The sequence below is a fragment of the Panthera pardus genome, unplaced genomic scaffold, assembly GCF_024362965.1.
Source record: "Panthera pardus isolate Hobbes unplaced genomic scaffold, ASM2436296v1 HiC_scaffold_11, whole genome shotgun sequence".
Classification (NCBI taxonomy): domain Eukaryota; kingdom Metazoa; phylum Chordata; class Mammalia; order Carnivora; family Felidae; genus Panthera; species Panthera pardus.
The window spans coordinates 73,823,085-73,845,153 of NW_026526666.1; the positions used below are offsets into that span (position 1 = coordinate 73,823,085).

General features: G+C 37.8%; 1 protein-coding gene across 5 annotated transcripts in view; it reads left to right on the top strand.

The window, feature by feature from the left end:
- FOXJ3 (forkhead box J3) overlaps positions 1-22,069 on the top strand; it is a 147,685-nt gene that overhangs the window by 41,077 nt on the left and 84,539 nt on the right. For all 5 annotated transcript variants that reach the window (XM_019429184.2, XM_019429185.2, XM_019429181.2 and 2 more), the window contains one exon: positions 9,723-10,047. In XM_019429184.2, the coding sequence (XP_019284729.1) occupies positions 9,723-10,047 (325 nt within the window). The remainder of the gene's footprint in view (positions 1-9,722; positions 10,048-22,069) is intronic.

Genomic DNA, 22,069 nt, shown 5'->3' on the forward strand with positions numbered 1-22,069 from the left:
ACAAAAACAAAAACAAACCCCAAAACGAACCACCCCCCCCCCCCCAAACACCATGAGTTATATACCTTAAGACAGGTATATAATTGAGTAAATTGTGAACTTTTCTTCCCTTGGAGATCTTAATATTGTTGGTCTCCAAGATGGGTAATACCAGGACTTAAAAAAAAAAAATGATCCAATGAAGTTCTTTTTCATCTCTGATTTTATGATAAATACTCTGAAATCACATTAGTTTTTACAAATGGTGGTTGTCTCACTACTAAATCCCCCAGAATTTTGCGTTAGTGAATATTCTTGGAATTTTAGGGGGAAAGAGAAGTTGAGAAAGTCAAGAGTTTTGGATAGTTCACTGTGTATTGGATTCCCTCTCCTCAATTATGATTCCTTCACCTGTATTTACACTTGAAACCACTGAGGATTTTTCAGTTTATCTTTTAAAAAGGCCATAAACTTAGAAAGTTTAAAGCTTCAGTTATTCATACCTTAGTGGAGATTAGTTTGATGCTGTCCATTTTTCTCCTAAATGGAGCAGAGATCACTGTTTTGAAAAGATGGGAGTTTTTACTAGAAAAGAAGAACAAGTAATTAATTTTGGAGTTTATAACACCAACCTTGGGGACCAGTATTAGAGACTTAGGACATATGAGATGGGAGATCCAAGGAATAGAAGGTAGTTAGAAGTATGCCATATATAAACCATATTGAAATTTTGTCAGGAACAAGCTGGTCCTGCACCAGGAAAATGGTAAATCTTATTTCTTTTTTTTTTTTTTTCCTGGGTAACTCCTTTTTCTCTCTGCTGCAAGATGTCCAACTGGGGCTTTTATACTCTAAGAACTGTCGACCTAGAATTCCTTTATGGAATAAGTAGGATTTTGTGGGCTGCTGCAGGAGTCATCTTATCACCTTATTTTATGGGGAAAAGTATGTTCTCAATTCTCATATACAGTCTACAAACAAAAATTTTAAATGTAATCCTTTCTGGGTCACTTTAGTGTATGAATGAGGGGCTCATTTCCATTGAGGTTGCTAAATGATTGTTGTGTCATTTAGGGCATGTAAGTCTAAAACCACTGAGTAAGAGTGATAACCATTTAAAATTTAGAAAATTCTGGAGCACCTGGCTAGCTTAGTTAGTGTGACTCTTGATCTGGGGTCTTGAGTTTGAGTCCCATGTTGGGTGTAGAGATTAAAATAAAATCTAAAAAAAAAATTAAAATTTAGAAAATCCTGAAGAGTATGAATTTGATCATAAAAATCGAGTGTGGACATTTATTGAGTGCTTATTGACTATAAGTTAGAAACTATTCTTTTTTAAGTTTATATATTTTGAGAGAAAATGAGAGTAGGAGAGGGGCAGAGAGAGAGAGAGGGAGAGAGAGAATCCCAGGCAGGCTCTGCAACAGTTAGCACAGAGCCCACCGTGAGGCTCTGAGCCACCCACGTGCCCCTCTTTGAAACTATTCTTCGTGCTTTGTGTGTGTTAATTCATTTAATCCTCACAGCAATACTTTGGGTTTGGTACTATTTTTATCCTCATCTTACAGATGAGGAAACTGAGGCATAAAGAGGTTAATTTACTTGTGTAAGGTCACATAGCTGAAAGTGGGAGAGTTAGGAATCTAATCCAGGCAGACTTGCTCAAGAACCTGTGTTCTTAATCACTAAGTCTTATCTTTTCCACTTTGCTGAAATTGAACTAAGAGTAGAAACTTTGATTTTGCTGGTATATGAAAACTAAAGTAACACCAGCTACTTTTGCTTGGAAATAAATTATTTCATTTGTAAGTTAAAATTTAATTTTATGTCAGGGAGTCTGGGTGGCTCAGTCGGTTAAGCATCTGACTCTTAATTTCGGCTCAGGTCATGATCTCATGGTTTGCTGTGCTGGCATATGGAGCCTGCTTGAGATTCTCTCTCCCCCAGTGCCCCCTCCACCCCCCGACTCTCTTGTGCTTGCTCTCTCTCAAAATAAATAAATAAACTTAAAAAAATTAATTTCATGTCATATGGTTATAGAATGTAAAGTCAATTTATATTGGATTATTTTATTTCTTTTTAGGTTTCCACTACAAATCTGCCCCTGTGAGTACATAAATATTCATATGTACTCTTCCTCCTGTATCTTGAACTTACTTGCTCTTTTCCCAAGGGAGACAACCCAGAGTTTCATCCAGTTACTATAATTAGCTCAAGATCCAAGCTCTATAGCTGCAGTCTCTTTCATTAGATCCTGGTGTGGCTTCTTGTGGTTCAAAGATCTATAAACCAAAGATGAGTTGTCTGTATTCTACCTAATACATAGTTGTGGAGAAGGAGTAAGGATAACAGCAATAAAAACTTATTCAGAAAAGAGGATAACAGGTAACACTCAACAGTCATTAATGCATTATAAAATCTTACTGGGTAAGAATGACAGTGACTCCCTAACAGTGTAATAAATTTCTTGATTTTGCTCTTTGATAGGGCCTCTATTGTCCCCTGTGCCCTATGAAAGATCCTACCTTGTCCATTATCTTCCATGGCCACATCTGAGATGGATATTATTGAAGATGCCCTTTCTGGGAAATGTGCAGCTTTTATAGCTCACTTCTTATTGATGGGCTTGGGTATTATTTTGGAAACAGAAGAGCTTTTGTGTCTAGTCTCTTTCTCTCCCCCTACCCTCCATACAGTTATTTTAAAATACTTCGTAGGCTTTTTGCCGTTTTGATCTAAAGTATCTGCCAAGACAGTTTTTCAGTGTGAAGACTGTGGCCTTTGTGCTCCATTTACCCCAGGAATTTCCAATCTTGTTTTGGTGCTATGGAACCCCTTTAACAGTCTGGTGAAACCTGTGGATCTGTTTCAGAATAATGTCTCAAAATTCACAAAATAAAATACTTAGGATTACACAGGAAACTGATTCTGTTGAAATATGGTTGGCAAAATATTAACTTGAAAACGTCATAATATCTGTGCTTTTAACACTTGAAATAAAAGATCTAGTGGCAAGTCTAATACAGTAGCGTAATTTTAAAGTAGTTGACTTTAATAGTTGAGATTCTGCAACATTTGCATGTGATAGGAATATATTTGTTATTTTTATTGGTGGCAGAAGTCACAAGTACTGTTAATGCTACTATGATTTGTTGTCTGACTTCATAATTCAAGGGGATGCTAAATTTCAGTCACAAGTTAGTGGAAACGAAGAGTATTTTTTCCCCCGTTCAAGTTCATTGACCTCTTCTGGGTTCTGAAGAAATGATGGTTCTGATGAGGCCATTTGAAACAGTGGTGGAAATCGTGGGTGGAAAGACAACACCCTTACATCATTGCTTTTGTGTGACAAGGCACCAGTCTTCTCTATTGCCAAGGCTGCAGTTTTGCAGCTACCATTCAATTACTTCACTTTGCTTCTTCAGAAACAGTTGGTGTTTTTTCAGCTATGCAAAGCTTTAAATTATGGGAGTGTTAGTTTAAATTGCAGGCCATAGGGAGTTACCTCCCTTAGCAAATCTGCATTTTCTCCATCTCTGCTTGCAACTCTAATCGAAGTTTATTTTATTTCTCTTACAACTTTGTTCTAAGTGACCGGAGGGAGCCAACACATGCCAGCATTCTAAAATTTTCCTGTATTTCTCTCCTTGCTCTAGCTTCATTTGGTATATGGTTTGCTTTCTAACTTCTGTAGATGACCAAATTTGACCAAATCCTTTTCATTCTTTAATAAGGTCACTAGCTTTCCAGCCTGCAATATCAGAGTTATTGTTTGCCTCATCAACTCCTGCTTTAAGAGTATCTTATTTTAGGTTCTATTATTTGTGTCACCCCACTTCATGTCCCAAATTTCATGTTTGTTAATAATTGAATTCATCTGCTGATAGATATCTTTTTGTAGTAGTTTCACACAGAAGAAGTCTGGAAGGTAGGCAGTTCAGGGCTCAGATGGCAGCTTCACAATTGCTTCACAAAAAAATCAAGGACCCAGATCTCTTCTCTCTGCTCTCATATCCTCAGTGTGTCACTTCCATTTTCAAAGATCACCTTGTGATCCAAGCTGACTTCTGGAGCAATAGCTACTGTGTCCACATTTCAGAGAGGAGGAACGGTAAGAGGTACAATGCCATCCAGAATGAAAGGTTGTATTCCTAAGGAAGAAGGTAAAAACAGATGTTGGGTGGCGGTTAGTAGTTTTCTGCCATAGACCTTGCTTCCGGTTGTCTTAGGTGCTAAGATGCTGTAACAGGAGTTATATATTTAAAAAAATATATACATATACATATACATATACATATACATATACATATACATATACATATACATATACATGCCTTGAAATGCCTGTGACTAGAAGTACTCCTGCGGTTATTACAAGGATTTCTTTTGAGTTTTCACTTGCTCAGTTTTTCTTATGAGTAAATCTTTGTTACGATTTTTCTTAAGTCTTTTAAGATGAAATGCCACATGCTAGGAAGAGTGCAAGGATTCAGGAATATCTAGATCACGACATCATTATCCTCATTGTTCTTATTTTATTTTCCTTGGTGTTTTCTTCTTACCTTTATTTAGGAAGCCAGCAATATCTCTACCCACTTCCCCCCTTTTTGATACTGTTGAAAACTTGAAAACTTACCTGAGTAATCCTTGGTTACTTCTTGGGAGTTAGGGAAGTTGCAGAGGGAGGCCAAGCAATGTGCTAAAGTAGCTAGCAAGCGTATTTGGTATTGTATCAGTGGCGGTGTTTCATAAAGTGGGATTAGAACCCTCTCCTCTCCCCCCATTTCATGACTTAATGTTGAGTTGTCATATCTTTAAAAAACTGTTTTTTAAATCTTTATTATTTTTGAGAGAGAAAGAGAGACAGTGCAAGCGGGGGTGGGGCAGAGAGAGAGAGGGAGACACAATGTGGAGCAGGCTCCAGGATCTGAGCTGTCAGCACAGAGTCCAATGCGGGACTCCAACTCCAGAACTGCAAGATCATGAGCTGAAGTCCAATGCTTAACCGACTGAGCCACCCAGGCAACCCTGAGTTGTTGTATGTTGATGCTGTTTTACATTTTCATTTTATGCAGAAAAGATTTCTTACGGAACTTTTTTTAAGTAATAAATATCATAGATTGAAAAATTTCAGACGTGAGTTTTCATGCCCTGCTTTCTCCCATAAGTAACACTATCTTTTTGTCTTTGCTTCCATCTCCCCATTTTTCCCTGCTCTTCTAAAACTGTCTCTGTTCCTGTGTAGTGCTACTTGTCAGTTTGAGTCCTACTTTTTTTTTTTTTTCCAGTTCATAAAGGACTTCAATCTTGTGATATCTTTACTGGTACTGGTCTTCCCCCCCTACCCCCCCCCCCCCCCCATCTCTTCCTTTTAGCTTGTAAAAGTATATGGTCTCACTTGTTTGGGAAGAACCACACCCACACCTTCATTGGATAGTCACTATTTCAGTCATTTAACCATCTTTTATTGACCCTTTACCCGTTATGTTCCCAGGCTTTGGACAGAGAGAGAAAAGAAGAAAGTTTCTTCTTCCAAGGACCTCATGGTCTCTGGAGAGGTGGATAAAGATCATTATAATCTTGTATAAATCCTGGGATAGAGATATTTGTATTCTATGGGAGCAGGATCTAGTTTAATTTAGGAAATGGAAGATAAGAAGAATGGATTGACCAGGCTTTCTGGAGAGGGAGGTGTTTGGGCTGAGTCTTGAAGAAAAAGTAGAAGCCAGCTAGGCAGTATTAGAAGGAAAAGACATTCCAGAAACGAATGTTCTTCATCCAAGTACTGTGTTTTTTGGATAACATGTACCTGGCATGGTGTTAGGTAGTATCTGAAGTATTAGTTGTGTGGTTACTGTCCTCAATGTGGAGGTGGAGGAAGAGAGAGTGAGGGTAGAAAGCTTAAGCATATGATGCAGTTAAACATATGAAACAGCATGGTAAATACCAAATTGAGGTTATAGTTGCTCCAGGAATTTAGAAAAGAATTAATAAAAACTAAAGTACCTGTAGTTTAATAGGAGAAAGGAAACCACTGAAAGTCTTTGGGCATGATGACATGAAAACAGTGCTCAGAGATTTCTCTTAGAGGGTATGCTTGGACTCTGGAGGTGATTAGCAGAGAGGGGCGGTAAGAAATTAGAGTCTAGGAGGCCAGCTAGGAAGCTCTTGGAATGAGGTGAGGTAATGAGGGCCTGACATTTCTTAACCAGACTTCCATAACCAGATTCCTCAGAGCCTCCCGTGCTGTTGTTCTGTCACCATCTGTTCTTTTATACAAGTGGACTTCTGTCATCACCATTCCATTAAAAGGTTTCTTTCTAAAGTTACTGATGATCTGGCCAAATTTAATGGTCATTTTTTTTATGTGCTTTAGCGTTTAATGGAGGACCATGGCCACAGCCAGATGATGCATCAACAATGGAAGCAGTTTTTACCTTACTGCTAAGAATATATAAAATTTAATAAATTGCAAACAGAAGCCGCACTTTTTCAGAGTTTAAATTTGAGGGGCACCTGGGTAACTCGGTTGACCATCCCAACTTCGGCTCTGGTCATGATCTTGCAGTTTGTGAGTTTGAGCCCCACATCGGGCTTGCTGCTCTCAGATCTTCTGTCCCTTTCTCTCTCTGTCCCTCCCCCACTCATGCTTTCTCTCTCAAGAATAAACGACATTATAATTTTTTTTTTAGTTTAAGATATTTTATAGTGTACTTCACGTTTGATTTAGCAGAACCATATGAAGATAAGTACAGCAATGGAAAGATTCTTACTCATGGTGTTTTTGATGACTAGGAACCATTTTCTTTCTAGTTTGTGTAGGTCTTAACTTTCTTCAAATCTTAGCCCAAGTTCTTTCTTCTCTACCTCTGAAGACTGTGGTCCATGTTGTCCTCTCCCTTTTTTGTACTATTAACTGCACCCAGAGCTCAGCCTTGCTTTCTTTTTCAATTCTTCCTTATGTTTGGCCTTCCTAATTGGACTACAGTTTTCCAGAAATTTTATCATACTTCGTGTGTGTGTGTGTGTGTGTGTGTGTGTGTGTACACAAAATTTTACTCTAACGGTTTTGTACATGTGTAATTATAAATTCTTGTTTACTGTTGTAACATGTATTAAGTACCTACTGATTACATGCTTATATTACTGAGACTCAAACTTTCAGTGGCACTGGGGGAAGGAAGCAGAAATTAAAGATGGTTCTGAATGGGGTATCTGCAATATCAGTTATATTCCAATTTGGAATGTACATTTATAGTAACTTTGAATATATATGTGACTGGCTCCTTTGGGAATTTGAACAAAATAAAGCTACTCAGTGGAGCCTTAATTGAGGCAAATAGGATGACAGCATGGCATAATAATTGCCGGTGTTTATAAATGAAATGTGAATAATAATAACAGCAGCAACTACTATTAGCATCATCACCACCACCACCAGTAGCTAACATTTATTGAATACTTACCGTTTGCCAGTCACTGTTCTCAGTACTTCACATCAGGTGAGGTAGGTACTGTTACGCTCACTTTACAGATGAGGTATGGTAGAAAAGCTACTGGATTGAACGTGAGGAGACCTGGGCTCTGGTTTTAGTTCTACTGTTAACTACCTTTGTGAATGGGGGCAAGTCTTTAACTTGAGATCTAGGGTACTTTGCCCACTCATTTGACAATCTGTGATGTCTGAGTTACCTTGTTGTCTTATTCCATAAGTTCCCGTAACCTATTTCATGCTGGGAAAAAAGCATTTCATATAATGCTGAGAGTATAGAGCAGGATGGTAAGGTTTTTGTTTTTGTTTTACATCTCTGAAGGTGCTGTGTAGAGGAATTTAAAGTTTAGATATCAGAGGAATGTGTAGAGTAGAGATGGAGGGAATTTGAGGAAATGAAAAAGGTAAAACGATGGTTCAAAATCTCTGAAGAGCAAGGTAATAGGACTCTACTACAGTGTAGATAGAATCCTCCTGGCTGTTTTTTGATTTATAATTGTTGTTGCCTAATCTGGTTTACTTTATAGTGCATTGCCTTGCCAGATAATCCTAGAGTAATATTATTAACTAACACACGATGGATGTTTCTTCTGTGTAAATGCTACCACATTTAATTCTCAAAGTAGTATTTTAACTGTAGGAACTATTATTTCATTTTACCAAAGAGAAAGCTGGAGTTTAGAGATATTAACATTTTCATTTCCCACAGCTAATAACTAGTGGAATCAGTACTTGAACTCTGATCTGACTTGAGAGGCTATGTTCTTTATCAATTCTGTATTGCTTCCCAGAAGTTCATATCCTAAGCACATATTCCATTTGGGATAAGGGCCTGTATTGGATTTTATTTACCACACATTGTTTCTTTTGACTGAGGTACTTCAAGTTTCTTGTCCCCCCCCCCCCCCCCCCATTATTTTGATATCACTTAGAAGTCTTTCATTAATTCTCTATTGTCAGGGTCATTATTCCTGTTTCTTTGACGGTATGGTAGAGAGGTTTGTATTCTCCGTCGAAAGTTAGCAATTACAGTGTGAAGTGTCAGGCTTTGTTTCTATATTTTTATCTTCAATTCTTGGAGCAGCTTTCTCCCTTCTCCAGAATATGTGTCGACCTGGTAGATTTTTTCTTGTTTCTTTCTTTGGATGATAATGGCCTGCATTTTTTAGCCTTGGAGAGAAACGCATTATAGAATCCAGATCATTGGATGTTTGCATTAGCCTGTCCTGAGCTTTTAATGCTTCTTGCTATCCGTTTATATGATTTAATCTCTCCTATCCTATGCTCCCAGATCTTTAGTATTCTTAATCTTGTTCCTTGCCTTTGTTTTTTGTTTTGTTTTGCTTTTTTTAACTGCCTGGGTACTGCATATTCTCTTTTCTCTTGTTCATCAGTGTCCTTGAATTTGCATTCCTCTTTTCTATCAGCTCCCCCAGCTAGCTTGTCTACTTACTATTCTTGTGTATCCTGCTTGCTTTTCCTACCTCCCACCTGCTCAATTCTACCTTCTTTCTTCCTTGGAAATTCCTGTGCCTATTTCTCCGTTACTTCTCTGACCTCTACTTTGGGTATTCTTTTGTTTGTGTGACTTCCCTAAAATTTGTGTAAAAGAAATGCCAGATGTACAATCTTAAGTTTTTAAAGGGCCTGTGGTGTTGGTGAGTAAAGAGCTGGACTGCAGAGTTATTTTTCATACTGTGATCCTGTTGCCCTATTTAAAGTGACAGTCTTTTAGAAACATTGGCATTGGGATCACTTTGTGTGTATGTATTGTTCTGTATTTTAAACATTTAAAAAAAAATTTTTTTTTTTTTTTACGTTTATTTTTGAGACAGAGACAGAGCATGAACGGGGGAGGGGCAGACAGAGAGGGAGACACAGAATCGGAAGCAGGCTCCAGGCTCTGAGCCATCAGCCCAGAGCCTGACTCGGGGCTCGAACTCACAGTCTGTGAGATCATGACCTGAGCTGAAGTCGGACGCTTAACTGACCGAGCCACCCAGGCGCCCCTGTATTTTAAACATTTTAAAACCAAATTGGTTGTGTTTTGGAGAGGAAAAAATTAAGAGACAAGATTGGAAATATTGATCCCTTAAATATTTGGTTTGGTCATTAACATACTCAATCTTTTTCCTCCAGATTTAACTCAGGCTTTCCCTCACTTTGGAACTCCTAGATTTGTGAATATTGGATATTTTGAGAAGCAGGGGTTCTTTCCTTGATATTGACTAAGGAGTCTATTTACCTTCAGGATGACATCTGAACTGGAGAGCAGCCTAACATCTATGGACTGGTTACCACAGCTCACCATGAGAGCAGCCATCCAAAAATCTGATGCTACACAAAATGCACACGGAACAGGAATTTCCAAGAAGAATGCACTCCTTGACCCAAATACAACACTGGACCAGGAAGAAGTCCAACAGCACAAAGATGGGAAACCTCCATACAGTTATGCCAGCCTCATTACATTTGCAATTAATAGTTCACCCAAAAAGAAAATGACTCTAAGTGAGATTTACCAGTGGATTTGCGATAACTTCCCATATTATAGAGAGGCTGGCAGTGGTTGGAAGGTAAGGATTTTATTTAAATTATTATTTTTATGCTGTGAACAGTAACAATATTGGCTTCTATTAAAGATAAAGCTTTGTAGAGGCTTATATAATTAAAAAAATTCTGATTAGTAGTCATTTTTAGGATGTCAGAAAGGGAAATTAAATGTTTTTTTATTAAGTGAATAACTTTATTTTTGGTAGAGTATCAATTTGTTAGAGTTTTATTATGTTACAAGACTGACAGCATAAATTAAGACCAGAGATAATGTAGCATTCACTGGAAAACAATACCTATGGTTCAGGTAAGTTGATAGTGAGTTTATGGCTTAAAAAAAAAAAAGTATTACAACTACTATTGTTTTCATCATCTATGGTTTTGTTTTTTTTTTTTTCTTTTTAATTTTTTATCTTTATGAATCAGTTCTAGCAGTTTTTTGGTAGAATCTTTTGGGTTTTCCATATAGAGTATCATGTCATCTGCGAAGAGTGAAAGTTTGACCTCAACTTTTTATCTTGAAAGAATTTTAAATTTATGGAAGAGTTACATAAATAGTAGAAAGGGTTCCCATGTGTTCTTCATTCACTTGCTCTGTGTTAATAACCTATATAAACATAGTACAGTGATAAAAGCTGAGAAATTAATGTTAGTACAATACTTTTGACTAAATAGTACTGTTAACTTCCAAGGCTTCATTCAGATCAGTTTCTCTCCTAATGTCCATTTATATTACAGGATTCAATTCAGGATCTAATCCAGGATCCTGCATTATGTTTAGTTGTCATGTCTTCTTAGTCTCCTCTAATCTGTAACAGTTCTTTAGACTTGTCTTTTATGACCTTGATACTTTTGAAGTGTCCTTGTCAGGTATTTTGTGGAAATGTTTGGTAGAATGGTATTGGATGGTATGTTTTATAGTATGGATATGTCTGGTGTTTTCTCATGATTAGATTGAGGTAATGCATTTTGGGGAAGGATAATGCAGAGATGATGTGCCCTTCTCTGTATGTCATATCAAGAGGTACTTGCTGTTAGTATGTCTGTCTTATAACAAGGTAATGTTAACCTTGGTTCTTTGGTAAAGGTGATGTCTTTCAGGTTTCTGCATTAAATTACTATTACTTTGTAAGTTATAAAATGTTTTGGGGAGCTACTTAGAGGGCATACAAGTAAGTACCCTGTTTCTTAGGCTTTTGCTAATTTTAACATTCATTGGTAGATCATAACTATAGCAGTATTTATTATTTTCTACTAGTGATTTTTTTCTTTTCGTTCATTCCTTCTCTATATTAATTGGGATTCTTCTTTTTTTAATTTTTAAAAAAAATTTTTAACATGTATTCATTTTTGAAAAACAGAGATAGTGTGAATGGGGAAGGGACAGAGAGAGAGGGAGACACAGAATTTGAAGCAGGCTCTAGGCTCCAAGCTGTCAGCACAGAGCCCGATGCAGGGCTCGAACTCACGGACCACAAGATCATGACCTGAGCCAAAGTCGGCTGTTTAACTGACTGAGCCACCCAGGCTCTCCTTTTTAAAAATTTTTTTAATGCTTATTTATTTTTTGAGAGAGAGACACAGAGTGTGAGTGGGGGGAGGGGCAGAGAGAGAGAGGGAGAGAGAGGGAGACACCGAATCCGAAGCGGGCTCCAGGCTCCGAGCTGTCAGCACAGAGCCTGATGCAGGGCTCGAGCTAACAAGCTGTGAGATCATGACCCGAGCCAAAGTCAGATGCCCAACCAACTGAGCCACCCAGGCGCCCCTAATTGGGACTCTTCTGTATGGAAGATTTGTTCTTTATTCCCCTTTTATTTACTTAATCATTTATTTGCATAGTATCCACTCATGGGCATTTATTCTTTGTGCTGTCATTTGTTATTCAAATTGTTGCAGCTTTGGCCATCAGGGGTCTTGCAAGTTGGCTCCTGTGCCCTTTTGACATGGCCCTATTATCTTGTTTAGCCCTTCTTAACTTCCTGGCACCACAAGATGTTCCAGGCTCATCTTGTCTCATTCCTGTTTAGCCCTAAAATTAACCAGTTCTTTAAGAAGCCCTGGTTCCTCATCTGGGCTTTTTGATGGACCGTCACATTGGTTTCCTACCTAATTTATATTCTGCAACAAATAATTCAACTTATTTTTGTGCCTGCACACGTTATGTTTATTTTCCTATACGGGAATTACCCAGTCGTATGTTGTGTATGTGTGTATGTGCATGTGGAAAAAAGGGAGTTTATAGAGCTTTAGATGGTAGTTACTCTTTTTTTTTTCTTAAGCCTTCCTGTCTCAACACTTTTGTCTTTTTTGTTTGACTAGATTTATTAAAGGCATTTACTGATTTATGCATTGTACTGTGTACCATGCTAGACAATCAAGTGTCTCAAGTTCCTTCGCATGTATCTTTTTTTTTTTTTTTTTTTTTTTTTTGCCTATTCCAACCTACTAGCTGTCCCTGGAAATAAAAACTGTGATTTTTTTTTTTTTTTCTTGCTTTTGTTTGTCTCTTACGTGTCCTTAGACTTTCTCCCTTCTGCCTTTTTTTCTAGTTGGCATTATCCTATTTGTTCTTTTGGCTCATATGTTACCTCTCTCCTCCCTATAGAACCAATCTCTTGTGTTTCCATATGCTTGGTTAATGACAGTATCATAGATTTAGAGAATTTTGTTTAAATATCTTGTTTCATTAGTTTTTATTTCTGTACTCAAGTACTTAAATGATAGCTTCTTTTATTATTTTCTGTGTGTCAGGCACTACATGCCAAAGTGCCTTCTTACATCTTTGTCTTTTTAAGTCACACCACAGTATTAGGAAATAAGTACCGTTACTGTCCAAATTTGAAAAGTAAGGCAACTAAGGCTTAGAGAAGAAGTAACTTTATAGAGTTTCTCAGCTATAGAAGAGAGGAGCCAATATTTGGTACCAGACTTGGTAGATTTGGAGATACCAAATCTCATGCCTTAACCATTGTGCAGGGCCTATAATTTTGCAAACAATGTATAAATGTTTATTGAATTTAATTTGCCAGGATGAACTGTCTCTTAACTGGCTGACTCGGTATGAGAAGTGATTGTAAATCGTATAATTTGAATAAGAGTCTATTCTTACAGAATATTTCAGTGGAGGAAATACATAATAAAATTTGATCCATGAATCAAAAAGAAAAAACTCATTCTAACCAAGTATAGTGATCTATCTAAGCTGTGTTTTCTGGCTTTACTACTAGGCACTACTATACAGTAGAGTCCTTTTATCAAGATTGAGGATGAGGGAAGGCTAGCAGATTTTGATAAACTTGTTTAGCATTGGAAAAACACAGTAGGTAGGGAGTAGAAATGCCCCAAATTTGAATAAGTGGCTTAGAAAGCCCACCAGAGATTCATGGGTCTATATCACTGGTTGTAAACTTACATACTTGCAGGGACCAGAGAGGTGACATAAAAGAGCAAAGCAAAAAAGATGCCTGAGGAGTGCATGTCTAATGTGGAGCAGGCACTTGTGGTTTTTAGGGCATATGTCAGATCTTAACAATTTTTTCCCAGAAATCTGGATTTTGTGTGCAGTTTCCCAATTTCTAAATGTTGTTAGTTCTCGTTTTCTTAAATACTGTGCAGGCCAAACATGAGTCTGTTGAGTGAGTTCAGTTTATGGACTACAAATTTCCAATCACTATTCTAGATCATATCCTCTTGTTTTCAGCTAATTTAGTCTTTCATTCATTAAATTTGAAAAGGATTTATTTACATACTCTTATGAGCAGTATGTTGGGCTTTGGCAGTACTAAGAAACATAGCACAGGGCCCTTAAGGAAGCTTATAATCTTTAATGGATAAGGGGGATATATATATAAACAAGGAATTATGATGGTATGTAAACAGCTCTGTAATAGAGAGAGTGCTGTGCTACGATGAATTGACTAATTGGGCACACCTACTGTGTGTAAGCCATAATAATAACTACTGTATATGTGACTTAGCAAAAGAGTGTTAAATGAGGGGTGAAACTAATAAGTGCTGTGAAAATTTAGAAGAGCTTATAGGAAGTGTGATGAGGTTCTAAAGTGAGTGGCAAAAAGACTAAGTAAGTGTTATGAGAATACAGGAAGGGTGAATCAGTAGAAAAGTATTGAGGAAGTGTAATTGAGCTCTGTTTTGAAGAAGAGTAAGATTTAGGTTCTTTTGTTTGTTTTTTTAAATAAAAAACACTCTTAGGAAACAGTTGGTTACAGGGGTTCTTGGGAGGGACCAATAAGAATTGGGATGGAGCCAGAATGCAGAGATTCCATGAATATATGAGTGCCAAGCTGAAGAGCTTGGTCCAAATTTGGTAGTGAATAGTACATGGATATCAGTTACATACTGCATTTACTTGTCTGACCTCAGCTTCAACTAAAGTGTAAGTCCACCTGAGAGTGCCAGATCCAGTCTGCTGAATTCCATGCTGCTGGCCAGCCCAAGTCATATTCTGAAACTGGTTTGGAGGTAACTGTTACAGTTTCAACTGGAAGATATAATTTAGATATAACGAGGAAAGAAGGAGGAACGGGAGAAATGGGAAGGTGGAGGATGATGTTGCTCTTAGAACCAAAGAGATTATCTGTTCTAGTCTCTTGCTTTAGGCAGACCTTTAATACTTCCAGAGATTGCCAGCTCCTGATTATTCTTTAATTTTTTTATTTTTTAAAGTACTTATTTATTTATTTTGAGAGAGAAGACATGAGCAGGGAGGGACAGAGAGAGAGAGAGAGAGAGAGAGAGAGAGAGAGAGAATCTCAAGCAGGCTCTGCATTGCCAGCGTAGAGCCTGACGCGGGGCTCAAACTCATGAACCGTGAGGTCATAACCTGAGCCCAAGTCAGATGCTTAACAGACTGAGCCATCCAGTCATCCCTCATGATTATTCTTTTAAAAAAGTCTTTTCCACCTAGTTTTAGGTGCTTAGAACTTGCCATGAATGCTTCTAATTTTATTTTTGTAAACACAGAAATAGTGTAAGTAAACATTGCAAATGGAGACAAATGGAAACTGGTTTATCTTCTCCTTTTCTCAGGTCCTATTTCTCTTTTCATATTTTACAGTTTGCTATCCTTAGATTTGTTTTGCACACTCCTACAGTGTGCTGCTCACTATTTCTTCTATCACCCAGAGGACAAATGTTGCCATGGTCATTTAAAAGAATTCAAATAAAATTCTAATATTTAGGTAAAATTCCTTTTCACTTATGCCAGAGTATTGAAGGGAGATTACAATATTAAAAATAACTCTTTGGGACACCTGGGTGGCTCAGTGGATTAAGTGTCCAACTTTGGCTCAGGTCATGATCTCGCGGTTTGTGAGTTTGAGCCCCGCGTCGGGCTCTGTGCTGACACCTCAGAGCCTGGAACCTGTTTCAGATTCTGTGTCTCCCTCTCTCTCTGCCCCCCGCCCCCCCCCCCCCCCCCCATGCTCTGTCTCTTTCTCTCTCTCAAAAATAAATAAACATTAAAAAAAAAATAACTCTTTGAATATTCCAGAAGAATTTAAAAAACACTCTTTAGGTTTCTATAATGGAATAATTATGTAATCTGAACTAGAGGAAAAGGAATTAACATTTTTGTGCTATTCACTTTACTAAAGAAAATTAGCCTATTAACTTACTGGAGTTTAGGGTACAGAAAGAAAAATACAAAAGAATGTTATACATATGTGGGGGTATATTGTGCTACTTTTTATGTGTGTGTGTGGGGGGAGAAAAATACATATTTGCTTATTGTTACAAAAAGAAACTTAGGAATAATAAACTAGAAATGTAGTGAACATAGTTAACCATGGAGGTTGGATGGAACTCAGGTAGAAGGGATATAGACAAGAATAAGACTTCAAGTATATCTTTTTATTTAGTTCTAAGCCATGTAAGTGTTTTACACATCTAAAAAATATTACATATAATCAAACAGGATGGAAAAAGGAAACCTTGGAACTGAATATAAGCAGAAACAAATAAGCTGTATATCATATCAAATGGATAAAATAATCACACAAAAAAAATTCAAAAAACTTAAAGAGCATTCTGTTGTTTTCATGGGATACATACTAAGGTTGAAAAGAATTGCAAAGAAATTATGACCTTTACTTAATGGATTTGTCTAGTGGTTTTTCACTAGAGGCTGTCTCTACCTCCAGTAACCCCGAGAAAAGAAGTTGGGAAGTTGGGAACAATTCTGAAACTATTTTATGTGCATGGTAGGGTAGAAAAAATGAGTACATATATTGATGTTGTGGGGGAACCAAGGTTCTCACAGTGGGGGAAAAAAAGATACAGGTAGGAATGTGGTAGTTAATTTGAATTGGAGGTTCCCATTTAAACTCAAGTTTAAAGTAAAAATCACTTAGAATGTTTAAAAAAATTTTTTTTTTAATGTTTACTTTTGAGAGAGAGAGACAGATAGAGTGCAAGCAGGGGAGGGGCAGAGAGAGAGGGAGACACAGAATCTGAAGCAGTCTCCAGCCTCCCACCTCTCAGCAGAGCCCCATGAGGGGCTTGAACTCGCAAACGTGAGATGTGACCTTAGGCAAAGTTGGACGCTTAACGAAGTGAGCCACCCAGGCGCCCTGAGTGTTTTTAAAATTTAGGGGCACCTGGATGGCTCAGTTGGTTAAGTGTCCCACTCTTGATTTGGGCTCAGTTCATGATCTCATGGTTTGTCAGTTGGAGCCCCACGTAGGGCTCTGTGCTGACAGCAGCCTGCTTAGGATTCCTTTCCCTCCCCCTTCCCCCTTCAAAATAAATAAACTTAAATTTTTTTTTAAATGTTTTTAAATTTTAGATTCCTGGGTCACAACTCCAGAGATTTTGAATTAGTCATCTTGGATGGAGCCTAGGAATCTGCATTAAAATTCATCTTAATTCTAGTGCAGGTAGACAGTACTTTTGAGAAACCACACTTGGGGCTTGGATTTTCAAACCCAAGCAATATGCCTTGGTTAATTGTTTAACCTGGGCCATTTTTCTCCACATTAACTTAGACCATTTAAATTATATCTACCTCTCTACTCTCCCAACTTCTTTTCTTGTGATTATTAGAGGTAGGTTCTGCCCAGGTTGTATGAAATAATCTCTTTTTTTTTTTTTTTTAAATTTTAAAAAATGTTTTATTTATTTTTGAGAGAGGGAGAGAGAGCGAGAGCGAATGAGTGGGGGAGGGGCAGAGAGAGAGGGAGACCTCAAATCCAAAGCAGGCTTCAGGCTCCAGCACAGAGCCCGATGTGGGGCTTGAACTCATGAACTGCGATATCAAACTGACTGAGCCACCAGGTCCCCCAGTAATCTCTTTTCTTAATTGTGTGTGTCTATATTCTTGTCTTGGCTTTGGTATCTTTCTGGGTATTTTTACTTTCTCAATATGCTTTTGGTATTGTTTTCAACAGATTTGGGATTACAGTATGAAAAGCATTATATTCTAGGTTGTGAGTTGATAGACAAGGTTCCCACCCTTATGGAGCCTACTTACATTTTGGTATAGGATGCAGTATATAGGAAGAAGACATTAAATAATTACAAGTGTGATGAGAAATCCAGGGTGATAAATTTATTATGATGAGAGCTAACCTGTCAAGAAAAGTCAGAAAGGACTTCTCTAAAGAACTAATGTTGGGACTCCTGGGTGACTCAGTTGATTAAGTGTCCAACTCTTGATCTCAGGGCCGTGAGTTCAAGCCCTGCATTGGGCCCCACACTGGGTGTGAAGCCTACTTAAAAAAAAAAAAAAAAAGAACTGATGTTTAAGTCAAGAATGAATTGAAAGTTGAGTAGAGTCATTTAAGTGAAGCGGATGGGGTAATACCAGGGACAGTCATCTTTGCAGGGGGAGCAACAAATGGAAAGCCTAGTAGTGAGAAAGAACATTGGAGAGGATGAGTATGGACAGCAAGGTAGGGAGGTGGGGTCAGATCATGAAGGGCCTTTGGAAGCTTTGTTAAGGATTTTGGATTTTATCCTAAGTGCAGTGGGAAGTCATGGAAAAGTTTTAAGTAATACTGAATTTACCTTATGAAGAGATAACTGCCTCAGGAAGGAGCATGGTAGAGATGGAATAAAGTAGGTAGATCAAAGGTAGACTTAATATCTGGTAACAGATTTGTTTTAGATGGTGAGGAAGAAGGAAGAGTTAAGGATGTTTTACAGCTTTCTGATTGGAGCTGTTATGTGAATAACTGCTTTTAACCTCAGAAGAGAAAACTGGAAGATCACACTGGGGATAAAGATCGAGTTTAATTTTAGACATTCTGAGTTTTAGGTGTTTCTGGAGATGTCCAGTAGATTGTTAAAAATATATGTTTGGAACTCAGGAAACAGGTGTAGTTTTGAGGTCTAGATAGATTGTCACAGATGGTCATCGAAGCCGTGACTGTAGATGATATTTTCGTAGGCAGCAAATGTAGAAATGAAAAAAGGACTTAGAGCAGAGCCTTGATGATTTCCAACATTTAAACTTTCTGTAGAGGAGGAAGCCTCAAGTAGAGATGTGTTCTTCCTCTTTGGCCATTTAGAAAAAACATGACCATCTTGATTTTTTTCCCCCCCTGTTGAACTTCTAAGGTGGTTAGGTGAATGCCAGTTTATCTGATTAGTTCTTTTTTTCTTGTCTTCTTTTATATTTGGACTATTTTTTATGATTCCATTTTATCTCTGCTATAAGTTTATTATACCTTTTCCTAAATTTTGTTTTAGTGGCTGCTCTAGCTATTACCACATACATCTTTATCTTATCACAGCCTACCTTCAAGTATACCATTTTATGTATAATGTAAGAACTTTATAAACCTTATATTTCTAATTCTTTTGACCCATCTTTTGTGCTATCATTGTACATTTTACTTTCACATGTTATAAACCATGTAATTGTTACATTTTCTTTAGACAGTTACATTTTAAAGGTATTATAAATACGAAAAAGTGTTTTTATTTATTTTTTTAAGTTTATTTATTTTGAGAGAGAGGGAGCATGAGCAGGGGAGGGGCAGAGAGAGAGAGGGAGAGAGAGAATCCCAAGCAGGTTCCACACTGTCAGCACAGAGCCTGATGCGGGGCTCAAGCTCACAAACCATGGGATCATGACCTGATGCAAAACCAAGAAGGGGACATCTAACTTACTGAGCCACCCAGGCACCCAATAAGAAAAAGGGTTTTTAAAATTTACCTTCATTTTTACAGTTTCTGGAACTCTTTCTTTTTGAGATCCAAGTTTCTATTTATCATACTTCTGCCTGAAGACTTCCTGATAATATTACCAGCCCCCTGGCACTATTCAAAATAGATTCTTACAGCTTTTTCTTGTCTGGAAGTCTTTATTTTGCCCTCATTTTTGAGGGATATTTTCACTGCATATGAATAGTTTTTCTTTTAGTATTTAAAGATGTTATTCTGTTGTCTTCTAACTTGCATAGTTTTGTTTTTTTTTTGTAATTTTTTTTTTAATGTTTATTTATTTTTGAGAGAGAGAGAGAGAGCATGAGCAGGGGAAGGACAGAGAGAGAGGGACACACAGAATCTGAAGCAGGCTCCAGGCTCTGAGCTGTCAACACAGAGCCCAACACAGGGCTCAAACTCACGAACACTGAGATCATGACCTGTGCCAAAGTTGGAAGCTTAACCGACTGATCCAGCCAGGTGCCCCTAACTTGCATAGTTTTTGAGAGTTCTGCTACGATTTTTATTTTTATTGCTCTGTACATCATTTTTTTCCTCTTGTTGCCTTCAAGAAATTCTCTTCATTTTGGTTTTCACCATTTTGATCTATAATGAATATATGTGTGTGAATTTTTAATTTCTTCTTCTTGGTGATCTCTGAAATTCTTACATCTTTGATTTGATGTCCTACATGTCTTACAGAGGATTCTTGGCTGTTACTTCTTCACATTTTTCTTCTGCCCCATACTTTTTTTTTCTCCTTCTAGGACTCACAATATATATATTATTCCATAGTTCTTGAAATATCTTGTGTGTGTAAGTTTTATGTACATGTGTGAGTCAATTTGGATCATTTCTGTTGATGTATCCTCAGGATATCTGAGCCTTTCTCTGATTGTGTCCAGTCTACTGATGAACCCATCTTGGGAATTCTTTATTTTTGATCATGTTTTTTTATTCATATCATTTACATTGTGTGTGTGTGTGTATATATATATATATATATACACACACACACATGTATATATAAATATATAATAAATAAATATATACACAGACACACGTGTGTGTGTATTTTATTTTTTTGAGTAGGCTCCATACCTACTGTGGGGCTTGAACTCATGATACTGAGATCAAGAGTCACATGCTGTACCAGCTGAACCAGCAAGGCACCCCTTTACATTTGACTCTTACAATTTCCATATCTCTGTAGAAATTTCCCACTTCTTTATGCACGTTACCACTTTTTCTACTTGGTCCTTGAACATATTAGTCATAGTTATTTTAAATTTCCTGTCTGATAGTTCTGACACCTTTCAGTTGAGTATTGATGATTTTATCTCATGTCAATATGTTTGTTTTTCCTTGCATTTCTAATGTGTCATATAATTTTTGAGTGCCAGATAATGTGTGTAGAAAAGAGTGGTAGAGATTGAGATAAATGGTATTTATACTTGTAGATGCACAGACTCTTTTTTTTTTCCTCAGGCCATTTGTATGGGAAATTGAGTCGATTTGTCAATAGTTGAGTTGGATTTGGGTTTTGTTGTTGGTATCTTTACCTTCAGTATACCATAGATTTTGCATTCCTCTAGCAGTAGGGTTTTACTACCTGTGCTTGGAATGAGGGGCATGGGTGCTGTAGAATTTTCTGTTTTCCTGCTTTCTCTTTAGCTGTTAGTTGTCTCTGCCTACCTTGCTACAAATGGGGGTCTCTCTCCATGCTCCTGTGCCTCCTCTGTCAATATGTCGTTAGTGTGTGTTATTCACTGCTAGGCTTGTGGTAGAGGCTGTGCATTTCCGCTGTCTTGTTGCGTCGCATCGCCTCTCCTCTTCTCTTCTCTTCTCTTCTCTTCTCTTCTCTTCTCTTCTCTTCTCTTCTCTTCTCTTCTCTTCTCTTTTCTCTTCTCAGTAATACCTGTGCCCAATGTGGGGCTTAATCTGCTGGTCTTAAGATCAAGTCACATGCTCTACCCACTGAGCCAGCCAGGCACCCTTCTGTTTTCTTGATTCAGCCTCAGTCTTACTCAGGCCCTTGGACTTAGGTGGGGCTTCTTCAGTGTTTCTTTCCTTCAGCCATTCTAGCCTGTATCTGTAGTTGCTTTTGATGTAGGGTCCTGGACCCAAGGTAGTTTCTGACAGTTGTCTCAGAGATAAAACTGTTTTTGCTTCTATCTTTCCTCTACCAGCCAGCGGTAGATCTTTGCTTGTGTCTTGAGAAGGGTTTTTGTTTCTGTTCTCTCGAAAGCTATCTTTGCCAGAGTCCTGTGAGAAGTTTTGCTGTTCTTACCTCACAGTTAAGGCTTTGGCTTTGTGAAATCTGTCAAACGTGGTAGGACTTTGTCTTCCACTTAGAGCTATTACTTCCTGCCTATGCCACTAGGGAGACTTTCTTTGTTCTCCTTTCCTATCCCCATTCTTTTTTTGTGAGCATATAGTAAAGGCCCATGGAGAAGAGCTTAAAGAGTGAGTGGGAACTTCCCTTATATTTGGGGCCCTTGGTACTCTAAACTGACACACTAGCCCTTGGCCTTTCAAATTTTAGCTAGCTTCTTACATGCTTGGATGGTGGCCGCCTCTTTCTCCTATACTCTGCCAAAAGGTGAGACAACTTGTCCCTTTTCTCTTTGGGCTTGTCCTTCTCAGGAATTTAATTTATTGGTCTGCCTTGTAGCTTTAGCTCCCCAGTGTGGCTCAAAAATAGGGTTTTATTTTTACTTACCCAAGCAGAGGTGGAACTCCCATTCATAAGTTTTCAATTGATGTTTTGATAAGATAGGCTTGAATTTATGTTCTATGGTCATCTTTTAAAAACTTTTTTAATGCCAGTATTACCCTGTGAGAGGGGAATTTTCATATAGGCATTATTGTTAGAGT